The 27399-nt window shown below is 40.2% G+C and overlaps 1 protein-coding gene across 2 annotated transcripts; it reads right to left on the bottom strand.

Moving 5' to 3' along the window:
* Positions 1–3649: 3649 nt before the first annotated feature.
* Positions 3650–26006, bottom strand: LOC139445778 (protein O-glucosyltransferase 1-like). Of its 2 annotated transcripts, none has more exons than XM_071226992.1 (10): positions 25819–26006; positions 17782–17878; positions 13413–13550; positions 11408–11543; positions 9395–9516; positions 8017–8176; positions 7765–7823; positions 6533–6700; positions 4796–4852; positions 3650–3849 (listed from the first exon to the last, which is right to left on the bottom strand). In XM_071226992.1, the coding sequence occupies exons 1-10, from the start codon at positions 25961–25963 to the stop codon at positions 3705–3707; spliced, it is 1227 nt and encodes a 408-aa protein (XP_071083093.1). In that variant the 5' UTR covers positions 25964–26006; the 3' UTR covers positions 3650–3704. The 2 variants fall into 2 exon arrangements, with proteins under 2 accessions (XP_071083093.1, XP_071083094.1); XM_071226993.1 differs by having other exon boundaries at positions 17782–17875.
* Between the last annotated feature and the right edge of the window lie 1393 nt (positions 26007–27399).

Raw genomic sequence — 27399 nt, 5'->3', positions numbered from 1 at the left:
TCCTTGAGTGAGTGAGTGAGTATGGTTTTACACCGCTTTTAGCAATATTCCAGCAATATCACGGCGGGGGACACCAGAAATGGACTTCAAACATTGTACCCATGTCGGGAATCGAACCCGTGTCTTCAGCGTGACAAGCGAACGCTTTAACCATTGGGCTACCCGACCACCCCTGGGGATCCTTGAAGTTTACTGCTGTAGTATTGGAAATATGGGAACCCATCAATCGGAAATAAGGAGCTCTTGAATTTCACACACTGTCTTTCATGTACAGCAACAATCCAGTCAGTTTCTGATCTGCCCACTTGTTTTCTTACATGTATGGGGGCGGTGGGGTAGCCTAGTGGTTAAAGTGTTCGCTCGTCCTGCCGAAGACCTTGGCTCGATTCCCCACATGGGTGCAATGTGTGAAGCCCATTTCTGGCGTCCCCTGCCGTGGTATTGTTGGAATATTGCTAAAAGCGGTGTAAAATCATACTCACTCACTTACAGTCATGTCTCTGGGTGACTTCAACACTAAGCACTGAACATCACCTGGATACTACCTCCCTAACTACACTTCAACACTAAGCACTGAACATCACCTGGATACTACCTCCCTAACTACACTTCAACACTAAGCACTGAACATCACCTGGATACTACCTCCCTAACTACACTTCAACACTAAGCACTGAAAATCACCTGGATACTACCTCCCTAACTACACTTCAACACTAAGCACTGAACATCACCTGGATACTACCTCCCTAACTACACTTCAACACTAAGCACTGAAAATCACCTGGATACTACCTCCCTAGCTACACTTGATTGTCATTTTGGTTACAAAAGTTATGAATAGGATCCTGTGAACTCCTCAATTTGACTTGTAGATATCTTTGTCTACAAACAGTAGTACAGTAGAAATGACACCAGTTTTACTAGATATTTTGCACTGGTTTTGGAAACAATGCATATGATCCTTGTTGTGAAAGAAACAGTTCCAGAGTTATATTAGCGACAGCAGACACATGTATAAAGCACATTAAATAGTTTTAATACATTATTTCACATCACAACAATCAATAGATCCACATCACCCAAATTATGAGGGAACCCACCATTCAGCCCCAAGTCTGCAGCAAATATTAGTAAAATTTCCCCAGTCTGACTTGCACTGTGCTGCACTGATATCTTGGCCATTAAACATGATAGTTGGTTGGGTTGTTGTTTAACGCCGCACTCAGCAATATTCCAGCTATATGACGGCGGTCTGTAAATAATCGAGTCTGGACCAGACAATCCAGTGATTGATATCATGAGTATCAATCCACGCAATTGGGTTCGATGACATGCTTCAACCAAGTCAGCGAGCCTGACCACCCGATCCCATTAGTCACCTCTAACGACAAGCATAGTTTCTTTTTTTTGCAAGCTTGGGTTGCTGAAAACCTATTCTACCCTGGATCTTTACGGGTTCTTTAAACATGCTAAAGATGCTTAGTTGTAGATTACTGCATTGAACGCAATGCTGTGAATACATTGGTATAACAACTCTTAATTTAAAAAAAGATAAGTACTAGAATCCCAAAAGCAAAATAATGATTTTTTCCCCCAAGTCGCCTGCGGAGGGCACATAGTTTGGAGTCCTAGATAAATCCCTGCCCTGTTCACACTGGAATGAATCATTATTGAGCTCAGTTGGGTCAAGTAAGGGACCAATCATTTAATAGTCGCCCATGAAGATGTGACAACCCTTCACAGATGGGCCGTCTATTCACACACAGAGAGGTATTGTATTGGAGCAAACGATCAAGTTTAACAAGATTGACTCTGAAGCCCCACTAAGTACTGTCTATCCAAAGTACTTCCCAGTACACATGAATTAAAATGAAACAAAGAATTACAGTAAACTGCTTTGTTCCAATAGTGCTGGTTAATGTCAGCATGGTAGATTAAAACTCCTACTGGCTGTTGAGAGATACAAAACAAGACAACAGATCACATCAACATACACCTACTTGCCACAGAGTTTGTTTTGTTGTTTGTTGTTTAACGCCACAATCAACAATATTCCAGCTATATGACGACTGCCTTGAAATAATCGAGTCAGGACAAGACCATCCAGTGATTGTTATTGTGAACATTAATCCACGCCATTGAGCTATGATGACATGCAATCAACCAAGACACCGAGTCTGACCATCCCGTCCATTTTGTCGCCTCTTACAAGTGTAGTTTGCTGGGGACCTAATCTCACCCAGGAACCCCCCTGGGGACTGGCCACTGAAACATTCACTCACACAAAAGATTTCTTCACAATAGTGAACTGAAAATACCAGGGCTGCAACCAGTACACAATTAGGCGAATACGATTCGTATCAGGAATATAGGGTAACGAATACGAATATTAATTCATGAATACAATAACAAGTCAGCAGTTGATGCATTATTTGCTATATTCAGTGAAACAATAACAACATAAACTATTTGACATGGTTTGTTAACTATTAATATATTAAACGTTTATATACTTCACCTATCCAGGTACTAGTATCTGCTCAACCGCGACAATGACCACAATATTGTCAAACTAAATATTATAAGAGTGTTGTCTTTGAAGAAATCTATGCTTATAATGTTCTTATTGATATTTTTAGGTACAGGGTATGTAAATGCACATGACTGCATATTCATAAATATTCAATTCTGGTGGCCACAAATAACGAATCCAATTCATGAATGGATATGGTTCGATTCACAAAATACGCGAGTGAATCGTAACAGCCCTAGTAAATACTTCCCCATTAGGTATCCCAAAACACATCATCAGTAACAATCATTAACGTCCAAAACATATATTTTGTTTTTCAGATTTTGTTTGTTTGTTGTTTAACGCCGCACTCAGCAATATTCCAGCCATATGACGGCGGGGTGTAATAATCTTTGACTGAAATCATGATCATCGATCCACGCAATTGGAATATGATGATATGCATCTACCAAGTCTGCAAGCCTGACCACCTGATCCTGTACTCATCTCTTACAGCAAGCATAGGTGCTGAAGACCAACCCTACCAGGATCTTCACGGGGTCATATTTCATATTTATCAGAAGCAAATAAGTCTCAGAAGTTCCCACATATCCTGTTTTCTGTAAGAATGTCAGTATAATCATTAGGTTTGTCAAAATTCAATGGTCATGCCATAAATTGGTATAAGAATCCCGCTATTGTTTGTCAATCTTATTAAAATCAGACCTCAGTTCTCGTTACCGCTAAACCAAGATCTTAGGACATCCCATTAGGGGTCATGTCAGAACGACCTTTCTTCCGACCAATCAGAGCATCGCTTACCAGATTATGAAAGTGACAGTCGGAATGAGATTTCTAATCATGCAACCTCGAAAACTTTAACTCTGAACGATAGTTACGGGTTATCTATTAGCCATTCCAGAATGTTCTTTTGTTCAGGTTTCAAATTTGCAATCGAGAATTTGTCAAAATATGATTCGAAGCGTAGTCGCCAATTTGAAATTAGTGCCATAAAGCACGAGAAAGCTGCCTTCTGATTGAACATTCCATTGGTCGATCAAATTTCGCGCAAGGGGGGTCTGACGTGACCTGTATTGGGATGTCCTCAGATCTTTGTTTAGCGGTAGCGAGAACTGAGATCTGATGTTAATGAGATTGTATTGTTTGTGTGCCTAATGTTATGTGTGTATCATGATGACTTGAGCTTGAGCTGTTTATAAGCTTTGTTCCTCTGTGGTTTAAACTTGAGCAGCTTGCTGTACTTCTTGAGGAGCTTCTCCCAGTAGCACGACACATCCTCCATCCGCAGGTGATCCCACACAAACCTCCGCCCTCTGAAACAAAACATCCGCTCTGTGTATTGCCAGTGTTTAGATATCAGATAAATTCCAGTCTTGTAAATTGCAGACAGCCAGACTTAGCCAAATATACCGGTAGATCAATCCCTGAAACCCTGGTCTCGATGATAGTGAGTGTGTTGGGTTCAACACCGCTTTGAATAGTATTCCAGTTATATCGTGGCATGTCAGCTTAATGTGGGAGGAAAGTCCAAAGTGATGCAGGTCTCAGACGTTTACCACTTTGATAGTCTGTCTTACAGACCCTGATACAAATATATCAACTACAGCCCATGCAAGTCTATAATGTTTGGCAAGTCTAGATTACTGCAGTATCTGAAAATGAAGAGAATCACTCGGCTCCCTTTTTATTATATTTTTATTAAGATAACTGAACATTTTTTTTCTGTACGATATGTTCATTTCAGAGACTATATGTTAGTCTACCATTCTGGTAAAACCCATGAGCACGGGTGCTGACAGACCTAGAAACATAACCGGGTTAAACCGAGACTGAAACCCACTATGAGATATTTCTGACACATCCAAGGAAGGCAATTCTGCTCAGCAAATTGAGACGCCTCAGATGACTGGGCCGCTGTCAATAACAGATAGACACGGGTCTACCACTCGTCTCAATAACAGAGGGGTGGTCGAGTAGCCTAGTGGTTAAAGCGTTCGTTTGTCACGTCGAAGACCCAGGTTAGATTCCCAACATGGGTACAATGTGTGAAGCCCAATATTGCCAAAAGCGGCATAAAACCAAACTCACTCATTCGCTCAAAAACAGATACACACAGGTCAACCCATGGACCCCTAGCCTCAATAAAAGATAGCAAATAATAATAAACACAGGTCATTTCCTGCTTTTCCCAAATCTAAAAGAGCTGTGCAATGAAAATGTGGATTGACACATGAACACACAGCCCACAGAAACGCTCACCTCTCAGCAATGTGTTTCACAGCATCGTCATTCTCTTTAGCAAACATAATCAGCTCTCTGGAAAAGAAATATACATGTACATATGAATTTGGTGCAAAATTCATTCACAGATTATACAGCATGGGGTGGTTTGTGTTTCCTCTTCACGCCATTTTTGGTAGGGTTGGGAAGCCATAGATTTTGGGCAGATAATATTTTTTATCACCACTTCATGATATACCCGAAAACCCGAACATTTTTTATGACATCCAGCATGTCCACTGAACACTTATTCTTTTGGAGCATTTCTTAAACAAGTAATTCTGAAAATCACCCCCCAAAACAGTGAGTGAGTGAGTGAGTGAGTGAGTGAGTTGGGTTTAACGCCGCTTTTAACAGTATTCCAGTTATATCGCGGCGCATCAGCTTAATGCTGGAGGAAAGCCTGAAGTGATGCAGGTCCCAGACGTTTACCACTTTAGTGAAACCCACGAGCACTGGTATGGTGCTGACATACCTAGAGTGAGTGAGTGAGTGAGTTTGATTTTACGCCACTTTTAGCAATATTCCAGCAATATCACGGCGGGGGACACCAGAAATGGTTGTCACACATTGTACCCATGTCGGGAATCGAACTTGGGTCTTCAGCGTGACGAGCCAACGCTTAAACCACTAGGCTTCCCGACCACCCGGCATACCTAGAAACATAATCAGGGTAATAGAACAGCCACAATCATAGTTTTCTGGCATGCCCAAAGGATGCAACTCTGCACAGCGAATCGCGGCACCTTAGACGACTGGGCCACCCGTGCCCCCCCCTAAAAAAAAGAGAGATCCCCGCCCTCAGTCCCTAATTTTGTTCAAAGAAAAAAATATGTGCAATCTCACAACTGTGTTGGTCAGACTCCGATACAGTGATGACCTTACACCACTGCTACAGGCTAATGAGAACATCAGATGACTTTTCTCCTGTTTGTATACAAAAACGCTGTATCAGAGCAGACTGGGCTAATGGAAGCCTTCCAGTGCATTTTGCATATTGTTTTCGCCCGTGACAGTGAGGAGCCTGTCAGTATAGCTTTACACACTGAAGTAACCGTATCGCTAGAGCTCTATAAGGCTTCGATGACAGCACATAGAGCTGACGTAAACAAAAGAAACTACGGAAATGGAAATAATTTTCAGGGTTTAGGATCTTTGGATTTTTTTCTTACTGAAACTTAATCATTTAATGACATATGTTTCTGTCAAAATATGTAGATTTTTTAAAATGATATAGGTGAAAAACGTGTGTCATTTGTTGTATGGACAGTGGAAGGTGAATCATCATATCTCACTGGCCTGTGGCAGATGTACAGTACTAGGTTGACGGCAAGGAACTCTGGGTTGGAGAGTGCTGTGTTGGTATCAAACTGACACATCTTCTTCTCGTCCAATATTGATAGTAGTTCTTAACAATTTTTTTTTTGGATTTTTTTTTTACTACAGTCTGTTAATAATCGAGTCTGGATGAAACAATCCAGTGATTGACATCATGAGCATTGATCTACACAATTTGGATACAATGACATGCATCAACCAGGTCACTGAGCCTAACCACCTGATCCCTCTTACGACAAGCATAGTCGCCTTTTACGGCAAGCATGGTACTGAAGATCACTGCTAATCCAGATCTTTACAATCTCTCTATGAATCAATGAACATCATCAAAAGGTGACAGAACAGTCAACTGATGCAGCATGAGAGGAAGCAACTCACTTGACATTGTCTAGGTTCTGGTTGACAGGGATGTAGTGGACCCACGGCTTCATGGCGGGGTAGAAGAACTCTTGCCAGGCCTCACCCACATGGAACACCAGCGAGTCACACAAGAACAGGTGCTTGAAACGGAAACTGGCAGCTACACCCCGGAAATTGAAGAGATATCTGGATAGAAAAGTAGTATAATTAATACAGCTAGAATAGATGGACGAATATGCAAAGAATAATCTTTGAATATTAGAATGAATAATCCTTGAAAAGCAGAATAAATAACCCTAGGAAAGTAAAATGAGTAATCCAAGAATAGTAGAATAAATAATCATTGAAAAGCAGAATACATAATCCTAGAATAGTAGAATGAATAATCCTAGAATAGTAGAATGAATAATCCTAGAATAGTAGAATGAATAATCCTAGAATAGTAGTATGAATAATCTTAGAACAGTAGAATGAATAATTCTAGAATAGTAGAATAAACAGTAGAATGAATAATCCTAGAATAGTAGAATGAGTAACCCTAGAATAGTAGAATAGATAATACTAGAATAGTAGTATGAATAATCATTGAAAAGCAGAATACATAATCCTAGAATAGTAGAATGAGTAACCCTAGAATAGTAGAATGAATAATCTTAGAACAGTAGAATGAATAATCCTAGAATAGTAGAATTCACCATCTTAGAAATGCAAAACAGAACTCAAATTGATTATCTCAGATAAATAATAAAACAGAAGAAAAAAACAAAAAAATGGTGAATAGTCAAACTTGGAAAATCAAAAAGGAATCTTCTCAGAAACCATAAGGCACAGACAGCTGGGATGTTATGAGGATATGTATGTAGGACAAGGATTTGACGATAATGTTGACCACATATTGAACAATACAACAAGGCCCTTTCTTATATTTACAGTGAGGCTCAAGTGGTGGGTTTATCACATATTGAAGAATACAATAAGTTACTTACTTATATTTACAGTGGTCCTCCAGTGATGGGTTTAACACATAATTAACAATACAATAAGTTACTTACTTATATTTACAGTGGTCCTCCAGTGGTGGGTTTAACACATATTGAACAATACATTAAGTTACTTACTTATATTTACAGTGATCCTCCAGTGGTTGGTTTAACACATATTGAACAATACATTAAGTTACTTACTTATATTTACAGTGATCCTCCAGTGGTTGGTTTAACATATATTGAACAATACAATAAGTTACTTACTTATATTTACAGTGATCCTCCAGTTTTATCTCAGCAGCAGGTGGCCGGTGTAGTGTATCCTTAAAACAACCAAATACAACATTCAAAAAATAATTTACAAATGATTCCATGTCATTTGATTTGCTAACCAAACAATCAATTTTATTATGTTTCCATGAAACATCCAACCCCACAAAAAAGCCACACCCATAATCAGATCTTTGTTTCCTGATTGGCTGATAATAGTGTGACCCACCTGGATACATTGCTTACCGCATCTGATTTCCAGGCCTGGTTCTTTGTGTATTCAGCGTTGACCAGGTCTGGCTGTTTCCTGGAAAGTAGCACCAGAGGGTCCCGCTCGTTACTCGTCCTCGAACCACGGAAAAATGCAACATTGTGCTTCTTGTCCCAGGGCCACTTGTCAGCCTCTCTGGAATCAAAAAGTGATTACAACGTCATGACAAACTAGCTATATCAGGCTTAAAAAAATATAAGAATTGCTTCTCAGGCAATGGCCTCTGAACATTTAGTGTGGGCAGGCAGTGTTTTTTGTTTGGGGGTTATTCATACTAGTATGTTGGTTGGTTGTTTAACGCCACACTCAGCAATATTCCAGCTATATGACATAGGTCTGTAAAAAATCGAGTCTGGACCAGACAATCCAGTGATTAATATCATGAGCATTGATCCACGCAATTGGGATCAATGACATGCATCAACCAAGTCAGCGTGCCTGACTACCCGATCCCGTTAGCCACCTTTTACAACAAGCATAGTTGCCTTTTACGGCACGCATGGGTTGCTGAAGACCTATTGTACCCCGGATCTTCACATACTAGTATGTAACCAAATAAACAGTTGTGTGCAATCGACCTGGGAAAGGGCCTCCTACATAAATGTATTCCTTGATGAGTATAATACTGGAATACAGTATTTGACTATCATTGAGCTTGGATTTTTTATGGATTTTTTTTTTTTTTTTTTTAAAATGGAAATAAAAACGAAACGTGCGGCGAACTTTATGATGATGCCGGAGGTGCCTGAGAACCGAGACTATTATTTTTTTTAAACTAATATGAAAGAATTGGGTGGTCCATAGCTTCTTTAGAGTAATATATAAAAAATAACTTACTCGCAACTCGGAAACAACTGATTATCTGCCCTTCTTGAATTAGTGTTGAAAGTTATTCGTCAAGGCTAACTTGAAACTGACCTATCTACCTACCACATGACACCATACAGGCAGCTACTGTCTCTCTCTAACATTCATTAGTCACTGACCTTAAAGGGAAACAACACTAGAACTATTAGTGGTCTAGCCGTCGCCATTTTAATTAGCCCCAATAATCACCAGATGCCAAATAGTGACCCAACACACTGGGCTTCGGACCAGTGATGGGGCAATTAGAGGAACTAATTGACAGCGATGTTGTATATCCTTTCTTATGAAATACAGCTTCTCATTCTTCAATCCTCCGATAGGTGTCACTTTGCGCAGCGTAGGGAGAATAGTGCCAAACTCAAGTCATATCAGTCAAAATTATAGTCCATAATAAGCAATTTTTGAATCTGGGGAGAAAAAGCCCATCTATATTTCCATACTTTTAAAGTTGGAGTGTTGTTTCCCTTTAATTTTACTAATTCCTACCTTGGAATTATCTCCCTTTGTTGATCCCAGCGCCCCAGTCCCGTGGGGTATATTGGCCACACAGCGGGGCCTCCTTCCCAGAACGTCCACGCTGGATACATGATGTCCCAGTTGTCTGAACGCTGAGGGATTACCAAAACATGTGAAAGGGGAGGCAACTGAATCGGAAGTAACATAGCCTAACAATGTTCATATTACTTAAGGGTGTGAGGTATTATCGGTATATATCGGTAAATTGAAGTTCATTCTTTCCATGATACATATCACAAAATCATTTTTTATCCCCCCCCCCCCCCCCCCCCCCCTATAATGCGGGGAATATAGCGATCAGCCAGTCTTTTCATCCGTAGTCATTTCCTTTTCTGGGGCAGAACTCGAAAACCATTCAGTGTATTTGATCGAAACTTGGCAAATCTCTCAGTCACATACTGAAGTGGTGCCTTTTGCTATTTAGGAATTATAGAAATTTTTATTGTTTATGTTTCCATGGCAACAAGTTAGATTTTTAATAAAGTTTTAATATAGGGTGGGTTCACTTATGGATATTCACTATATATACAGCACATACTGAACTTATTTTAGAATTTCCATTGCAGCTATTTTGACATGGGCTAAGAGAAATGTTGGGTCAGTCACCTGGTTTGGGACCATAACGTGTTAAAATGGGTGGGGGATATAGATGGGTGGGGGATATAGTTATTGTTTCTTGTAATTTGTCATTTGTTTGCATAAAAAAAACCCACAGAAACACACTTGTTTTACTTTCTATTTCATATGGATGCGACCATGGTGGATCTTTAGTGGGTAAACAATGTATGCTTCTTCAAGAACATTCAACTCTTGACTCATTACATACAGTATTGCACATTTACTTGTGGTTACTTTACAGACAGCTGCCGGGGGGATATGTCATCTTTCTGATGTCTCTTGTTCATGCTTGATATATCGGGTGATGTCAAATCGCGAGTTTTAATGTTATTTTCCTGCCAAATGCATTCGCTGCACAGCAGCATGCATCCGGGTCACAAAGATGGCTGCATATTTATTGACTGAGTGAACATCATGTTGAACCAGCATCTTGTTTTGTTCCATTTATGAACTTCAGTTGATTCCTAATGTATCAGATTGCTGCTGAATTCAAAATTATTAATCATACAATATATGGTGATACGTATCACAATACGGCCATGTGCATTGCAGAATATTGCGATACACTTTAAACATCCAATTCCCATCCTTAATATTGCTACAATCACTTTGTACAACTTGGCCCAGGAATCTTGTCTGTATTCAGTGTTACCTATGCAATAAATCATTTCAGTGGACTCACGACCAACTCCCCTCCTTCACGCAGGTTGAGATTGCCAGCCATATAAAATAATTTGAATGCGCACATCAACTTGGGACTGCCTCATATAAGTTATCCACAACATTGATTGATTGGTTGATTGGTTTGTTGTTTAAGGCCGCACTCAGCAATATTCCAGCTATATGATGGCGGCCTGTAAATAATCGAATCTGGACCAGACAAACCAGTGATTAATATTATAAGCATCGATCGATTTAAGAAAATGTTGATGTGGAGTGAGTGAGTGAATTGTGTTTAACGCCGCTTTGAACAGTATTCCAGTTATATCATGGTGTGTCAGCTTAGTGTGGAAGGAAAGCCCGAAGTGATGCAGGTCTGAGGTTTACCAGTTTGGTGAAACCCACGAGCAAAAGTATGGTGCTGACAAACCTAGGAACATAATCTGGGTGAACCGGGATTCGAACTCGCGATCATTGTTTTCTGGTGTGTCCAAAGGATGCAACTCTTTAAAGCAAATTGCACTGCCTTAGACGACGGCTGATGTGGAATGTCTTGAAATATACGTTACACTCTCCCTACTCTTACCACTAAAGATGTTGGATACATGGTAGGGGGGACTACTTGTAATTATGATCGCTGCTATAGTTTAGACAGAAAGTTTATAAGTGCTGATCTTGTATTCAGGGAGAACTGTGCAGACTCACTACTTTGCTGAAGGAGAAGATGGGTTTGGGGGAGTGGTAAACGGGAGACTGTGGCCAATCCCGGGTGTTGACCACCAGCTCCATGTCCGGCAGCTTCTTGATCAGCCCCAGGATGAAGTATTCAACGCCGCTGCATCTGTGTGACGAGGAACAGAGGAAGTACATATAGCGAGTGAGTGAGTGAGTGAGTGAGTGAGCAAGTGAGCTTAACATCGCTTGGTACAGTATTCCAGTGAGTGAGTGAGTGAGCTGAACACGCTTGGTACAGTATTCCAGTGAGTGAGTGAGTGAGCTGAACACGCTTGGTACAGTATTCCAGTGAGTGAGTGAGTGAGTGAGCTGAACACGCTTTGTAAAGTATTACAGCGAGTGAGTGAGTGAGTGAGTGAGTGAGTGAGTGAGTGAGTGAGCTGAACATGCTTTGTAAAGTATTCCAGTTATATCATGGCGTCTTAACTTGATGTGGCAGGAAAGCCCAAGGTGAGGTGAGGTGAAATGGGGTTTAATGTCACCTCCAGGATTATTGCACTTATATAGCAATTGGCATGCATGTGTGTGTGTGTGGCTGCTTGTACAAGTCCGGACTGATGCCGATTTATAGTGCTAGCTCACTGAGATACCATGCCGCAGTTTAACAGGAATACCCCACTCAGACACAGTATACTGACACCGAGCCAACCTGTCCTTGCTTTAGCCCCTTAATGCTGAGTGTTAGACTTTTGTCTTTTGGTATGACATGGCTGGGGATGGACTACCGGACCTGCCGCTCTCTGGGCGGACGCTCTACCACTAGACCATGGAGGCGGTCCCCAAAGTTATGCAGGTCTCAGACGTGTAAATCTTTGGTGAAACCGACAAGCATGTGTATGGTGTTGACAAACCTAAAAACATATTTGGGACGAACTGACATTTGAACCCACGATCATAGGATGCTAGTGTGCCCAAGGGATGCAATTCTGCACAGTGAATTGTGGATATAATCAACTGATTAATCCTTGCCCCCGTAACACATATAACGCGTTTAACACAAATAACACAAGTCACAGACCAAGTGACAGGGGTCAGACGTTGAAGTAACACAGGTCAGAACTACAACAGCCTGTGTCCTTCATCAGGGGGACAACAATAGTGACTCTCTGGAACTACAACATCTCTTCTGACTCACCCAGACTACAACATCTGTTCTGACTCACCCAGACTACAACATCTGTTCTGACTCACCCGGACTACAACATCTGTTCTGGCTCACCCAGACTACAACATCTGTTCTGACTCACCCAGACAACAACATCTGTTCTGACTCACCCAGACTACAACATCTGTTCTGACTCACCCAGACTACAACATCTGTTCTGACTCACCCAGACTACAACATCTGTTCTGACTCACCCAGACTACAACAGCTGTTCTGACTCACCCAGACTACAACATCTGTTTTGACTCACCCAGACTACAACATCTGTTCTGACTCACCCAGACTACAACAGCTGTTCTGACTCACCCAGACAACAACATCTGTTCTGACTCACCCAGACTACAACATCTGTTCTGACTCACCCAGACTACAACAGCTGTTCTGACTCACCCAGACTACAACAGCTGTTCTGACTCACCCAGACTACAACATCTGTTCTGACTCACCCAGACTACAACAGCTGTTCTGACTCACCCAGACTACAACAGCTGTTCTGGCTCACCCAAACTGCAACAGCTGTTCTGACTCACCCAGACTACAACACCTGTTCTGACTCACCCAGACTACAACATCTGTTCTGACTCACCCAAACTGCAACATCTGTTCTGACTCACCCAGACTACAACATCTGTTCTGACTCACCCAGACTACAACACCTGTTCTGACTCACCCAGACTACAACATCTGTTCTGACTCACCCAGACTACAACATCTGTTCTGACTCACCCAGACTACAACATCTGTTCTGACTCACCCAAACTACAACATCTGTTCTGACTCACCCAGACTACAACAGCTGTTCTGACTCACCGGAAGGGGAACATACACCCGTCCTCTCGGTACAGCTTGTGGTTGATAATCTGGTAATGAACACCCCTCTCCATTGACTCCTCAAACAGCTTCCTTGTGATGCCATCTTTCCACGGCAACAGGTCTTCATCGATTACACTGAAATCAGCACAAATGTGAATTTTTACCAGTCCGCAAAAATAACCGCTACAGAGTTGCCATCTGTACAATGGTAGTTGTAGTCAATAAAGAAGAGTCACTAGTCCTTCCTTCCTGAATCGTCCTAAGGCAAAACTTTTTTTATTTCTTGGTTTACGGATTTCAAATTCATTACAAACGTGAGGTAAGACAATTTAAAAAGAAAAAGAAAAAAAAAAGCCTCTCAGAATCTTTTACTTGAATTTTGTCCACAAACTTTAGGTAGGTATGACAAAAAATATTCTGGAGTAACAAAAGTATAATAACTCAATTTTTCAAGAACATTTTATAATATCCTGTGCACAAATGGCAATATTACAATATGGGCGAAGATGAAACTGGTTGCGTTGAGAAGCTTTGATGGATCCCAGCAAGAAATATCAGAGTGACTTCCCTTTGGTTTACACTCGCGTAGCAAATGAAATCTTTTCTTTTGGGGAGGAACTTTTTACATCTTTTCTTAAAGCAAAAATCGGCGATAATAAAAAAAGGAGTGATTTTTATTTTTATTTTATTTTTAACATTTGGAATTTGGAATTTGAAAGAGCGGCGTACCTGTAAACCAAGTAACAAAAAAAATGTTGCCTAATCTCAGACTAGCATGCTCGTGCTTATTTTGAACCGTCAAATGGTTTTCAAAATTCATAGTTAATTAGTACATCATGAGTAATTCCATCCTTGTGTATTCGTTTGTGACTTAAATCTTCCATCTTAGGCTTTAAAAAATTAAAGAAATGGCTCTCAGGCAATGACTTTTGAAAATATAGTGAGGGAGGGTGGTGGTTTTATTTTTGATTGTTCAAACTAGCATGTAACCAAATAAACAGTTGTGTACCATGTATCTGGGAAAGGGCCTGCATCCATAAACAAGACAACAAACTCCTTTTGCCATCATGACCATAATATGAGATGTGCAGTAAAGCAGTGCACATGTGAAGGGAAAGAAATTGCAGGCTACATTGGATCCCCCCTCCCCCCAAAAACACAACAACAACAAAAAACACAAACCCAACAATCACCCAAAAAACAATATTTAAGATCAATAAAAAACAACAACACAACAACACTACTGTTGAAAAAAACAAGTCTTAATCCACACATAAAAGATCTCTCCAGGAAACTATATTCTCACAATATATTTTTCTCACTTAACCCTTTGGACACAAATCTTTAAACCAAGCACAGTATCTGCAGTCAGTTGTCATTTCCTAACCAACAACATTTGAGAATACACAAAACTCAAATTGACATTGTCTATTGTTAGCTGTCATTTTATTGTTAGCAGAAAGAGCTTGGCATTCTCGAAGTTCCTCGGAGAATTACGATTTGAACTGTTTAAATTAGATGAAGAAAACCAAGATGAGTTGTGTGAGTAAACTGCCACACACTGACTCCTAGCCTCCTTCACAAACATTGGACGACCCCTTTCTTCACCGAGCAGGACAGGAGCTATCCGAGGAGTGCGATGTCACATACAGTTACATTTTCCTCAAAACTAACCATTACCCAAATCAATGCCGAATATGTGGGTCACAGAGGCTGTATTCAACTTGGACTGTAGGTGGCAATTGATCTATGGGTCAGCATGGCTGAGTCAACATCAAACAAAGGCTGGCTAAATAGTTGGGGATCTTGATGGACCTAGGTCACAAAGTTGGGTCACTTCCAGCCACTCACAAGGTGACTGACATGCCTACCACAGACCTACATTACACCCTTGGATTCAAGCCTAATGCCGAACATCACTGAATCCTATCACAAGAGGGCATTTAGTTATACTGATGGATAGAAGTAAAGGGTAAACATGGCATAGACGTGTCTGTCATATTTCTATGTTACATCACGGGACCAGGTTCTATCTGTACCTACCCCACCTGTAAGAGAACATCTGTGCCTGCCCCACCTGTGTGAGAACATCTATACCTACCCCACCTATGTGAAAACATGTGTCTACCCCATCTGTGTGACAACATCTGTGTCTACCCCACCTGTGTGACAACATCTGTATCTACCCCACCTGTAAGAGAACATCTGTGCCTGCCCCACCTGTAAGAGAACATCTGTGCCTGCCCCACCTGTGTGAGAACATCTGTGTCTACCCCACCTGTGTGAGAACATCTGTGCCTGCCCCACCTGAGTGAGAACATCTGTACCTACCCCACCTGTGTGAGAACATCTGTACCTGCCCCACCTGTGTGAGAACATCTATACCTACCCCACCTGTGTGAGAACATGCGTCTACCCCACCTGTGTGAGAACATCTGTATGTACCCTACATGTGTGAGAACATCTGTATGTACCCCACCTGTAAGAGAACATCCATGCCTGCCCCACCTGTGTGAGAACATCTGTGCCTGCCCCACCTGTGTGAGAACATCTGTGTCTACCCCACCTGTGTGAGAACAACTGTACTTGCCCCACCTGTGTGAGAACATCTGTACCTACCCCACCTGTGTGAGAACATCTGTGTCTACCCAAACTGTGTGAGAACATCTGTACCTGTCCCAACTGTATGAGAACATCTGTACCTGCCCCAACTGTATGAGAACATCTGTACCTGCCCCACCTGTGTGAGAACATCTGTACCTTCCCCACCTGTATGAGAACATCTGTACCTTCCCCACCTGTATGAGAACATCTGTACCTTCCCCACCTGTGTGAGGACATCTGTACCTACCCCACCTGTGTGAGAACATGTGTACCTTCCCCACCTGTATGAGAACATCTGTACCTTCCCCACCTGTGTGAGGACATCTGTACCTACCCCACCTGTGTGAGGACATCTGTACCTTCCCCACCTGTTTGAGAACATCTGTACCTTCCCCACCTGTGTGAGAACATCTGTACCTTCCCCACCTGTGTGAGAACATCTGTACCTTCCCCACCTGTGTGAGAACATCTGTACCTTCCCCACCTGTATGAGAACATCTGTACCTTCCCCACCTGTGTGAGGACATCTGTACCATCCCCACCTGTGTGAGGACATCTGTACCTACCCCACCTGTGTGAGAACATGTGTACCTTCCCCACCTGTATGAGAACATCTGTACCTTCCCCACCTGTATGAGAACATATGTACCTTCCCCACCTGTGTGAGGACATCTGTACCTTCCCCACCTGTGTGAGGACATCTGTATCTACCCCACCTGTGTGAGAACATGTGTACCTTCCCCACCTGTATGAGAATATCTGTACCTGCCCCTATTAGACTACCCCACTTACGGTCCCCCAACCTCGACCCATCTCAACCAGAACACCTAACCTAGATCCATCCCTATTAGACTACCCCACTAACGGTTCCCTAACCTTGACCCATCTAAACAGGACCACCCAACCTAGATCCACCCCTATTCGACTACCCCAATTATTGCCCCCGGACCTTGACCCATCTAAACAGGACCACCCAACCTAGATCCACCCCTATTCGATTACCCCAATTATGGCCCCCCGGACCTTGACCCATCTAAACAGGGCCACCCAACCTAGATCCACCCCTATTCGATTACCCCAATTATGGCTCCCGGACCTTGACCCATCTAAACAGGACCACCCAACCTAGATCCACCCCTATTCAATTACCCCAATTATCAGCCCCCGGACCTTGACCAATCTAAACAGGACCACCCACCCTAGATCCACCCCTATTCAATTACCCCAATTATGGACCCCGGACCTTGACCCATCTAAACAGGACCACCCAACCTAGATCCACCCCTATTAGATTAACCTAATTACGGACCCGGTAACTTGACCCATCTAAACAGGACCAGCCAACTTAGATCCACCCCTATTAGATTAACCTAATTACGGACCCGGGAACTTGACCCATCTAAACAGGACCACCCAACCTAGATCCACCCCTATTCGACTACCCCAATTATGGCCCCTGGACCTTGACCCATCTAAACAGGACCACCCAACCTAGATCCACCCCTATTCAATTACCCCAATTATTGCCCCCGGACCTTGACCCATCTAAACAGGTCCACCCAACTTAGATCCACCCCTATTCAATTACCCCAATTAAGGCCCCCGGACCTTGACCCATCTAAACAGGACCACCCAACCTTGATCCACCCCTATTCGACTACCCCAATTATTGCCCCCGGACCTTGACCCATCTAAACAGGACCACCCAACCTTGATCCATAGCTATTAGACCCTCCACCACCCCGCCTGGTTTTCCACTCACCTGGAATGACAGGAGCAATCATCTTGTTGACATTCTTCATAATTCCCAACAGCCTCATCAATCTTGTCCAGATATTTTTGCCACTTTGAGTTGGCTGCTTTGAAACAAAAAATAAACCTTCATTATCTGATGAAACTAGAAACAAATTCTCACTTCCAGCCTCGTCACAATGAGCCTGTCTGACAATGCTGTGATATTTGCCTGGACCACACCTGATCAATTACCGAGTTCCTGCTGCTATTTGCAGTCAGTGTAGACGCAGGGGCCAGGTGTCACCAGGTTTAATGTTCCCCAGACATTCTTTATTGCATGGCTGTACTTGAATGTGGAAATAATTAAAACTGGAATATTTTGTCCTCCTTAGGCTAAACATAATGTACTACTCAAAAGAAGTTACAGATCACTTGACTCTTACATCATAACATGACAGATTAAAATTAGCAGATTAACTATAGTCACATGAAAGAATTGGGTTTTCTTTAACATCTTTTAAGTAGTATATATTTCTTATTTTTATTTATCTTTTATTACTGCCTTACCAAGATCAACCCTATTAAAAAAAAAAAATTCTTTTATGTTAATCTTGCTCCCGATTCTATCTTTTAGTTGGTTCTATCAAAAAGTAGGCTGTTTTGAAAAATGTTGTTAAATCAGATTCTAAGCCCAGCAAATCAAATCTTTTCATTGCATATGAATACCGTATTCGATGTAATAAGCACCCCGCTGTAATAAGCGCCCATGGGGATATTTTCTAATATATTGGCTAGTGAACAATCCCAATTAGCACCCCTTCCGATTGATCAATGTACACTTATTTATTTGTGTATAATACGCACCCGTGTGTTTTATGCACCCTTAATTATGGGCCATTAAATTTTAGAAAATATATCTGTCGTGTATAATACGCACAGACTTTTCTTTTGAATCATTTCAGGCTGTCAGCCTGAACCATGAAATTTACGACCTTTCAACTCTGTCTTCCTCCCTAAAATTATATGTTAATAGGAGCCCCCTATTTCTAATTTTGAGTGCGGCCTGAGCGCTTATTACGTAAAATACGTTACTTTTGTTGATAAGTATTATGTTAAAAATTTGGAAACCATCGTAATCAGCTACGTGAATTTTCCTGCATTGCAAATTGCGCCTGATTAATTGCACAAGGCTGGTGGTTAGATCCCCGGCCGCCTCATACCAAAAGGACGTTATAAGATAGTACTTGGTGTTACCCTGCCTGGCACTTTGCATTAAGGAGCTAAACCAAGGACTGGTCAGCTTGGAGTCAGTCTACTGTGTCTAGTGGGTTATCAAAGTTAAACTGTGACATGGTATCTCAGTGGGATAGCACCATAAAACCCGCCTGTCACTATATAAGTGCAATAATCGTGAATGCGACATTTAACCCCCTTTGACCTTCCCGCACACATCCTCTCGGTCAGGTCTGTATCAATGTACTAAATATTCCTACCGAGACACGTTAAAATAGGTGAGGCCAGTAGATCCCCATGTTGTAGGCTTTGTGTAACAAAACACATTGCAGCCTTTGTCCACGCAAGTAAAACGTTTACTTTGTGATATTTGTGAACACAAGGGGCCTTGTCCTGGTGACAGTGCAACTTGTACTGCTGTAGTGATGTACGAGTACATACAGAATTATCATACACCAAGTCACCAGCAGGGATGCTTGAACATACTGAAGATGTCAATGAAGGCGTATTTTCTGTCTCATTACTAATTACCCTAATTTTATCTGAATACAATCACAATACTGGTTTTACTGTGGATTCAAAACTGAGTACTCTTGGCAAGTAAATTGTGAAAATAATACCAGTTTGTTCAAATTTGGGCTATTCTTAAGTTCTTATTTTCTTATTCTAAATCTAAATACCGTATACGACGTAATAAGCGCCCAAGGCGACATTTGCAAAGATATTGGCTAGTGAAAAATCCCAATTAGCACCCCTTCCGACTGATCAATGTACAAAAGACTTATTTATTCGCGTATGACACGCACTCGTTTGTTATATGCACCCTTAATTCTGGGCAATTAAATTCAAGAAAAATATATCTGTTGTACATAAACAATTCAGGCTGTCAGCATAAACCACAAAAAAATTATCTTTCAACTCTTTTTTTCCACCAAAATAATATTCTAATAAGTGCCCCCTATTTCTAATTTTGAGAGCGCCCTGGCACATATTACGTCGAATACGGTACTTTAACTTTGTATTTTGAAGCTGCCCCAAATGCAATGCTGTTAATGATGCATTAAAACCTCCTCCTTTCTATTAGTCCTATCAATGAAGTACAATCAACCTTAGTTATTACTATATTAACATGAATTGAAAATATGGAAATTAATAATTGACCTATGCTGCAGACATTGGGCTGAACATCGGCCTCTAAGCCGGTCAAGATAAATCCCTACAATATAGACGTATTTACATCTCATCCAAAAGTTATGATGGGTAATGGGTCAAGGGTTTTAATCCTACTAGAATGGAGATATATAATACCCTGGATTATCGATGATGGAGAAAAACAATTTTTTTAGGTCTGATTTTAAAACCCTTATGTTAAGTCCTGGTATTAAACATTGATATCGTGTATATCGAGGCATCACATTATTAGCACTACATCCATGTATCACAAACATACCGTACATAATCAGTACATGTTGTAGAAGCAAATTGTCAATCTATATATATATACATCCCATTACAGGTCACGTCAGAACGACCTTTCGCGAACATTGACCGACCAATGAAATTACTAAGATGAAGTCGACATTCACCACTAGGAAAGCAGCTGTAGTATAAAAAAAATCGGTTACATCAATGAATACAGAGACCATTTATAAAGGACCAACTTCATTATAACAAACATATAATGAATCATTACCAAGGCACCTAAAGATGGTATTTGTCTTTACAATATGTAAAGGGTATCACCTCGCAGGATGCTTGCCATAAAAGGTGACTAACAGGATCGGGTGGTCAGGCTCGCTGACTTGGTTGATGCATGTCATCGATCCCAATTGCGTGGATCGATGCTCATGATATTAATCACTGGATTATCTGGTCCAGACTCGATTATTTACGGACCGCCGTCATATAGCTGGAATATTGCTGAGTGCGGTGTTAAACAACACCTCGCAGGGTGCCAGCCAAAATAGAATTATTGCCAAAATGGCATGATTAGGTACATAGTAGAGCTCTGTAATGAAATCCAACCATAGCAAATATTGCGTGTGTAAATATAGCGTGGACAAATTTTCCCTAGTAAACACTGTTCCATGGGAACCCTAGAGTAAAACAGTAAGATGATAAGCTATATTATCACAGTAGTTAATTCATAATGGAACGTAATGCCGCACACCTACTAACCTATTGAACATGTCATATACACAATGTTTCTTGTCCTTTATTCAACTTTTAGGACACATCAATTTGGATTGATCGAAGCTGATTTTCTTAACTTTATGCATAATCAGAGTACCTAAGGCTTAGGTTGGGTCAAGGGGCTTCGTCTAAACAAATGGGCTCTTTTCTAATCAATTTTCAATGGAGGGAGAAATTCCACTTCAAAAACATTCCAGAAGCTATCATAAAAATGTTAACGAGTATACCCAGCTAACACACGACGTTGTCACAACGTTGTGGAAAGGTTGTGGATTGGTAACGTCGTGATATTACGTTGTCACAACGTTATCATAACGTCAACATGCAACGTTATTTCACAACGTTATAACAACGTTGCACATTCACGTTGTGAAAACATCGTGCATTGGACATCACACAACGTTTTGTAACTATGTTTCTGAAACGTCGGTGAAACGTTATAGAGTTTGCTTCTCGATAGTCATGAAGGAATAGAACTGCTTTATCAAAATCAACATGCATTTGTCCGAATACCAAGGCAGTAATGCATTACCTTTCTATATATTTGGCATTTGAATTTTCATCTCTTAATACTAAAATTTCCAGAACGTAATTGCGTATCTCTATGACAACGTTATTCCACAACGTAACAACAACGTTGAAAATTAACGTTGTGATAACGTTGTGCTTTGGACATTACAACACTTTTTGTAAATGATCTTTAGGAAACCACTTGTAGATCTACCATCTCTTAGTTTTATTTTTTTTTTAAACATATATATCTATTAACAAAGTTATCTGTCTACTAAATGTTGTCACAAGCAATATTACAGTTAAAAACAATTGGTGCCCATTTTTTGCGGCGTGAGAGCGACTGCTGAAAAGTTTAGCCTGTTGCCTCGTGAAGTGACGTCACAATGACGTCACATTGTCGCGGAAAATTTGTTGTCACCAGCCATCTTAGTTCAAGCTCACTCTGGATATATTACAACCAAAATCAAGTGATTGTGCAGCAACTGGAACTGGACAGATGATCTGTGAATTCGGAAGAGGTTAGTTAATTTTTCAGAAGCAGCCTCCGCTTGTTGATATGTTTCTGTACATGCAGATCGTCAAATGATTTAAATGTATCGTATTATTCAGCAGTGGCAGGGTTTAGAATGCAGTTTGCCGGTCACTTTCACTGAGCGTCAGTGTTGATATTAATATTTGATACACAGAACATGATGTATATAGAGGTGAAGGAGGCCCAAGACTTTTTTCCATATTATTATTTTATGGATACCAAGGGTAATTACCAAGGGCAAGCAGTATATGTTTGACCAGAATTTAGTCTGGCGGCGTTTTGTGGCCGTCATATTATGTTCGGGTTTCAATCGTAAACGTGTACATGGAGGTCTGTAAATAGGCCTAACTTATGCATCGCCTACTGACCACTGACAGTTAACGCCAATTCTTCCGTGTTATTTCTGAAATCATTACTATTTAAAGTTTACATGTACCAATCTTCTGACTTTGATTTTTGTGAAACAATGTGGCTCATTCAGGCCATGGGAAAGGTTTAGTAGATTTCTCTTATACAGCGTATTTTCAGATCGACTCTCTGTAGGCTACTAGTTATAGCCTTAGTCTTAATGCGCTCAATGATGTTATGAAAAATCATATTTTCGGGAAGAGACAGAAACATACTTCTTGTTTCCGAAAAGGCCTAATTAGCACTGACTGAAGTAGCCTAAATGTGGACTATCGGGTTGTTGGTGCTGTCTATAAAGTTTATTTTAGCAAGGCGCTTATCATGGTGTATTTCTATTATTTCCAAAAAAGAATCAATTCATCATTTTCCGATAACTAGATCTATGTCCGACTCCCTTCTAATGAAAACGAGCAAAAGTAAAACGAGTCTCTCGTCGCGCGCTATAATGGGGTGTTTGCGGGATTGTCATATTGGTGATGATAAGCTAGTCGATAGTCAAAAGTTAAATATCACCATATATTGTCAGTGAGTTGGTCATCGTTTGTTGATTATTAAGGTGAGATAGGTGTAGCCAATGTGCACCAATGAAAAATACAATAGAATTGATAGCAACCATATTCGTTCGGTTTTCGATCTCCATATGTTGCCACGTAGGCTACCATACTACAGAATTATATTTACCGATATTGAACTGTATTATGTTAATAAATGTAGTAACAAATAAATTCCAATAAATATTTACAGAGCTGTTTCAACATCGTCTGGTATTGTATAAGCTATTGCATTTTGTTAATTTTCCCATGTTTCTATCTTTGTAAATGTTAGAAAATATATAAATATCCTGGCATATTAATATGAAAAATATTAAGGTTAGTATTAAAAAAGAATCACAATTTTAATTAGGATAAATACCTCAAAGTGTTAACACTTCTAGACTCTATTCATAATTCATATTCAACATTCATGCTTCAAATATGGGAACTATTTATTTTATTTGGCAATATATATTTTTCATTTATGTATATATTTTTCAAATAAGGTTTTAGAAACTTGGCCAACATATTCACTTGAATCACTTTTGTGATGTACAGCAGAAAGATAAAGTTACTGCTTTTGAATAACTACAGATGATCTATTGACTGATAAAACTATTTGCCAATACTACCACCAGTTACATCATACTCTAAGTAAATGTGATTTATCTATACAGTACTGGTTTATTTAAGAACGTGATACTTTGTGGTTTCTGTTTTTCTTTCAGGTGGAGAAAACAGTATTGTGGGAGCATATTTGTTTAAAGTACATCACTGACAGAAAGGTATGTATGATGCAATAATATATACAAACATCTTCAAGAATTAAAATTAAGATGATTCTTATTTAATTATACCCACAATCTAAAAGGGCGGGGGTATAAAGTTACACCAATGATTCAGTGCTAAAAGCTTTTCTGCCTATGTATGATCCCAGAGCATCATGGTATTACTGTCAGTGCCTTCTTCACACTTTTTTTAACAGTTTAAAGACTGACATCAGACATCAAAATATTATTTTGGGGAATGCAACCATTATTTTGTTATGTCAGAAATATGTCCCTTGCCTTGCCATTTTATAACATTTGTGTCATTTTTTTATTCAGTTACCAAGGCATAAGGAGAGACTGAGGATACAGTTGAAGATCATCCCTGTCACTTTTCATTTGAGGACTGAAAAGGCTCCTCAGCCACTCAGCCCAAGTTCTGACTTGTCATTTAATAAATAAATAAAGGTCACCTCAACCAGAATTCTATTGTCATTTCGATGCTGGGAAAAGGATTTTAGGACATCAGATGCATAGACTATTCTGTTTGTCACAGTGTTGCTCTCAATGCTGAATGTATGGGGTAAGGCCAAGAAAATTTAAATGTTTCAATTTGTGCAGGGCTTATTGTTTGATGGTTTTTAATTTGCAAATTCGTGGGAAAATCAAATATCTTTTAATTGTGTTGAAACATTTGTGAACAATTTGCACATAGCCTTGAAATTGTTTGGGAAAATAAATATTATATAACCAAATTGTACATGTAATTTAAAACATTTAGATTTTTATCTTGGCCGTATTTCAAACTCTGCCAAAAGAGAGTGCATTTAATTGACTTGCTGTTTCATGGATAGGGTTAAAGTGAATTCAGTTTGCAGAATGTATTGCTTGGTACCTGATGTCTTAACTAGATTGGTACCTGATGTCTTAACTAGATTGGTACAAACTTTTCAGGCTGCCTGGGAGGTATTGAGGAATAATACAGGCGTTAATCTACATGGACATTGCAACAACGTGCTGCAATGGCTGTAGTGTCGCCATATGTATGCGATACCTACATTGTCGCGATGTTTTGGATAAACGTTGTAGCAACGTAAAAAATGGATGTTGTGACGTCTTGATTTGGTTGTATTTTGGTTTACGCACAATGTTGTAGCAACAAATCTGGGAGTCTACAGAATTACGTTGCCACAACGTAACATCACAACGTTGTAGCAACAAAAAGTCAACGTTGTCACAACGTAGAATTGTTTGCTGGGTATATACTTACGAGTAGCTGTGACAAACCGCGAGTCTTGTATTCGATCAAGTAATCAAATATCGTGCTTAGATTTGCATAAGTAGACAGTTGACAGGAGGTGCCGATAATGAGATTTACCGATACCGCGATATTATAGATCCTGTGATAATATAGTGTCATACTATACAAAGGAACAACCCAATTTTACTATAGGAGCAGATCTGAGATATTCTTGAACTTGGGCAGCAATAGGCATGATAGGGTTATTGTATTGATTTCACACTTGATAATTCCGATACCGGTCTATAGATTCACAAGAGGCAAAGAACCTTGGATATGCATCAGGGAATAATATACAGATAAATCAAATCCAACTAATATTCTTGGAATTTTGGCTTGATTTTTATAAAGAGCCGAAGAAGTGTAATAAATTTAGTCTCCAAAGTCACGTTAAACTTTGTTGACACATATAAGGACATTTATTCTCAAAACTGATACACTGGACGCTATCATCGAGTTCTACGTTATCTGCCAATGAGATTATACCACGTCCACACAATCATAGCACCAAAACAAATGGGTGATGATAAGAGTTGAAGCATGACAAAGCCGCGTCAACGGATGATCGATACTGACTAAAACTCACGTTTCGTGTACTTGGACTTTTCTTTCACTTCAGTTTCGTCATCTACACATTTCCCGTCCGAGTCCCTCTCACATACTTTATCAGGAATAACTGTCACGGTCGAGATCACCAACAAACACAAACAAAACAACCGCCTCACATGCATCTTCGCTCGCACGACAAATGCGCCTTCCGCGGACAAGAGAGCGTCTGTCAATACAAGGGAGCGGTTATTGCGTAAAATTGCCTAACACGGTCGATATACACGACACAAAAACAAACACCTGTCTGAAGTATAATTTGTTCTAGGACAATGAGAATGATATAAGTTATTTCTTTCTCTGATATTTTATGTTAACAAACAATGGAACAGATATTCGGCTACAATGATTATTAAAATGCGCGGACGTCAGAGAAGCAAGTAGAACTGCTATTGTATTATACATATGTATAGATGGACTGAACAATATGCCTTTTATTGCTTGCCCGTGAAGAGATCACCCGTTTAATAAACATACAGCTGTATTACACATTGTGTAATACCAAGACGCGTGCTTATGTACTCTCGGAACACGTTTCACGAACAAATATTGAAAGCTTTCAACATCCCTTGGCTTATTCAACGACATTGCGTGTGGAGTTGATAGATCACTGAGAGGAGCTTAGGCACACACGATGACCCCAGCAACCTTGTTGCTAGGCTGACGTCACATGGCATTGTTTCGCCGATGGATCTTGCAACAAAATTCCACAAATTACGTCATCGGGTATTGTGACGTTCTTGTAAACTTGGAGATGCAAGGCCCGTTCCACAAGGCGATCGTATTGTAGCGCAACGACAGTCGTTAGTCTAAGTTAAAGTATGTGAGTTGCGATACTCTTAGCCCTACGATAATTATGTGAATTCTAAAGGTGGACCGCTGTATGGTATTAAATTCATAAACTTTTGACGTGTTTCAAGTATTATTCTGTTAAACTCAATTGGACTATGCCGTGGATCGTGTAGGTGTCAGCCTATTCATACTCAACAGTATAATTAAAAAAACGTTATAAATGGCAAGTAATAAATAAAATACTAAACCCGCTCCCTTGTAAAACCAATTTTATGAAACTCGCTTTCGCTCGTCAGATACCACAACTATTCACTCGTTTCATAAAATTAGTATTACACGGGAACTCGTTTAGTATTCTATATTTATCATCCAAAACTGGCTCCCACAGGAGATATCGCTTGGATTAGATCAAGCGATATCTACACTGTAGATATCGCTGCAATGAAATTACATCACAATGCTTTGCAGACCATTGTGACGTCACTGGTTACCATGACGTCACAATCAAATGACATCATTAATGGCTCTGGTACTGAAGCTGATAGCAGTACTTTTTACACCGAAGACCCTGCTAAATACTGTCTACAAATTGAAAAAGTTGGAAGAATGATATTGGATGATAAATAAAATCTCACCCTTGTGTCTTTTGATATCAAACATATCAACACTCGTTGATAAAAGTGGCAAAAATCCTCGGCAAGCCTCGAAATTTTTCCACTTTTATCAACCTGTGTTGATATATTTGATATCAAAAGACACTCGGGTGAGA

Source organism: Haliotis cracherodii, unplaced genomic scaffold (genome assembly GCF_022045235.1).
Source record: "Haliotis cracherodii isolate W230 unplaced genomic scaffold, xgHalCrac1.p SCAF_6, whole genome shotgun sequence".
Classification (NCBI taxonomy): domain Eukaryota; kingdom Metazoa; phylum Mollusca; class Gastropoda; order Lepetellida; family Haliotidae; genus Haliotis; species Haliotis cracherodii.
This window is presented reverse-complemented; position numbering and strand designations above follow the sequence as displayed.

Coding starts and splice junctions, on each gene's coding strand:
- LOC139445778 (XM_071226992.1), bottom strand. CDS start 25,963: ATGCATGTGAGGCGGTTGTTTTGTTTGTGTTTGTTGGTGATCTCGACC. Junction 13,551..17,781: donor GATTGCTCCTGTCATTCCAG/GTGAGTGGAAAA, acceptor TGCTGATTTCAG/TGTAATCGATGAAGACCTGT. Junction 9,517..11,407: donor TCTTCTCCTTCAGCAAAGTA/GTGAGTCTGCAC, acceptor GTAATCCCTCAG/CGTTCAGACAACTGGGACAT.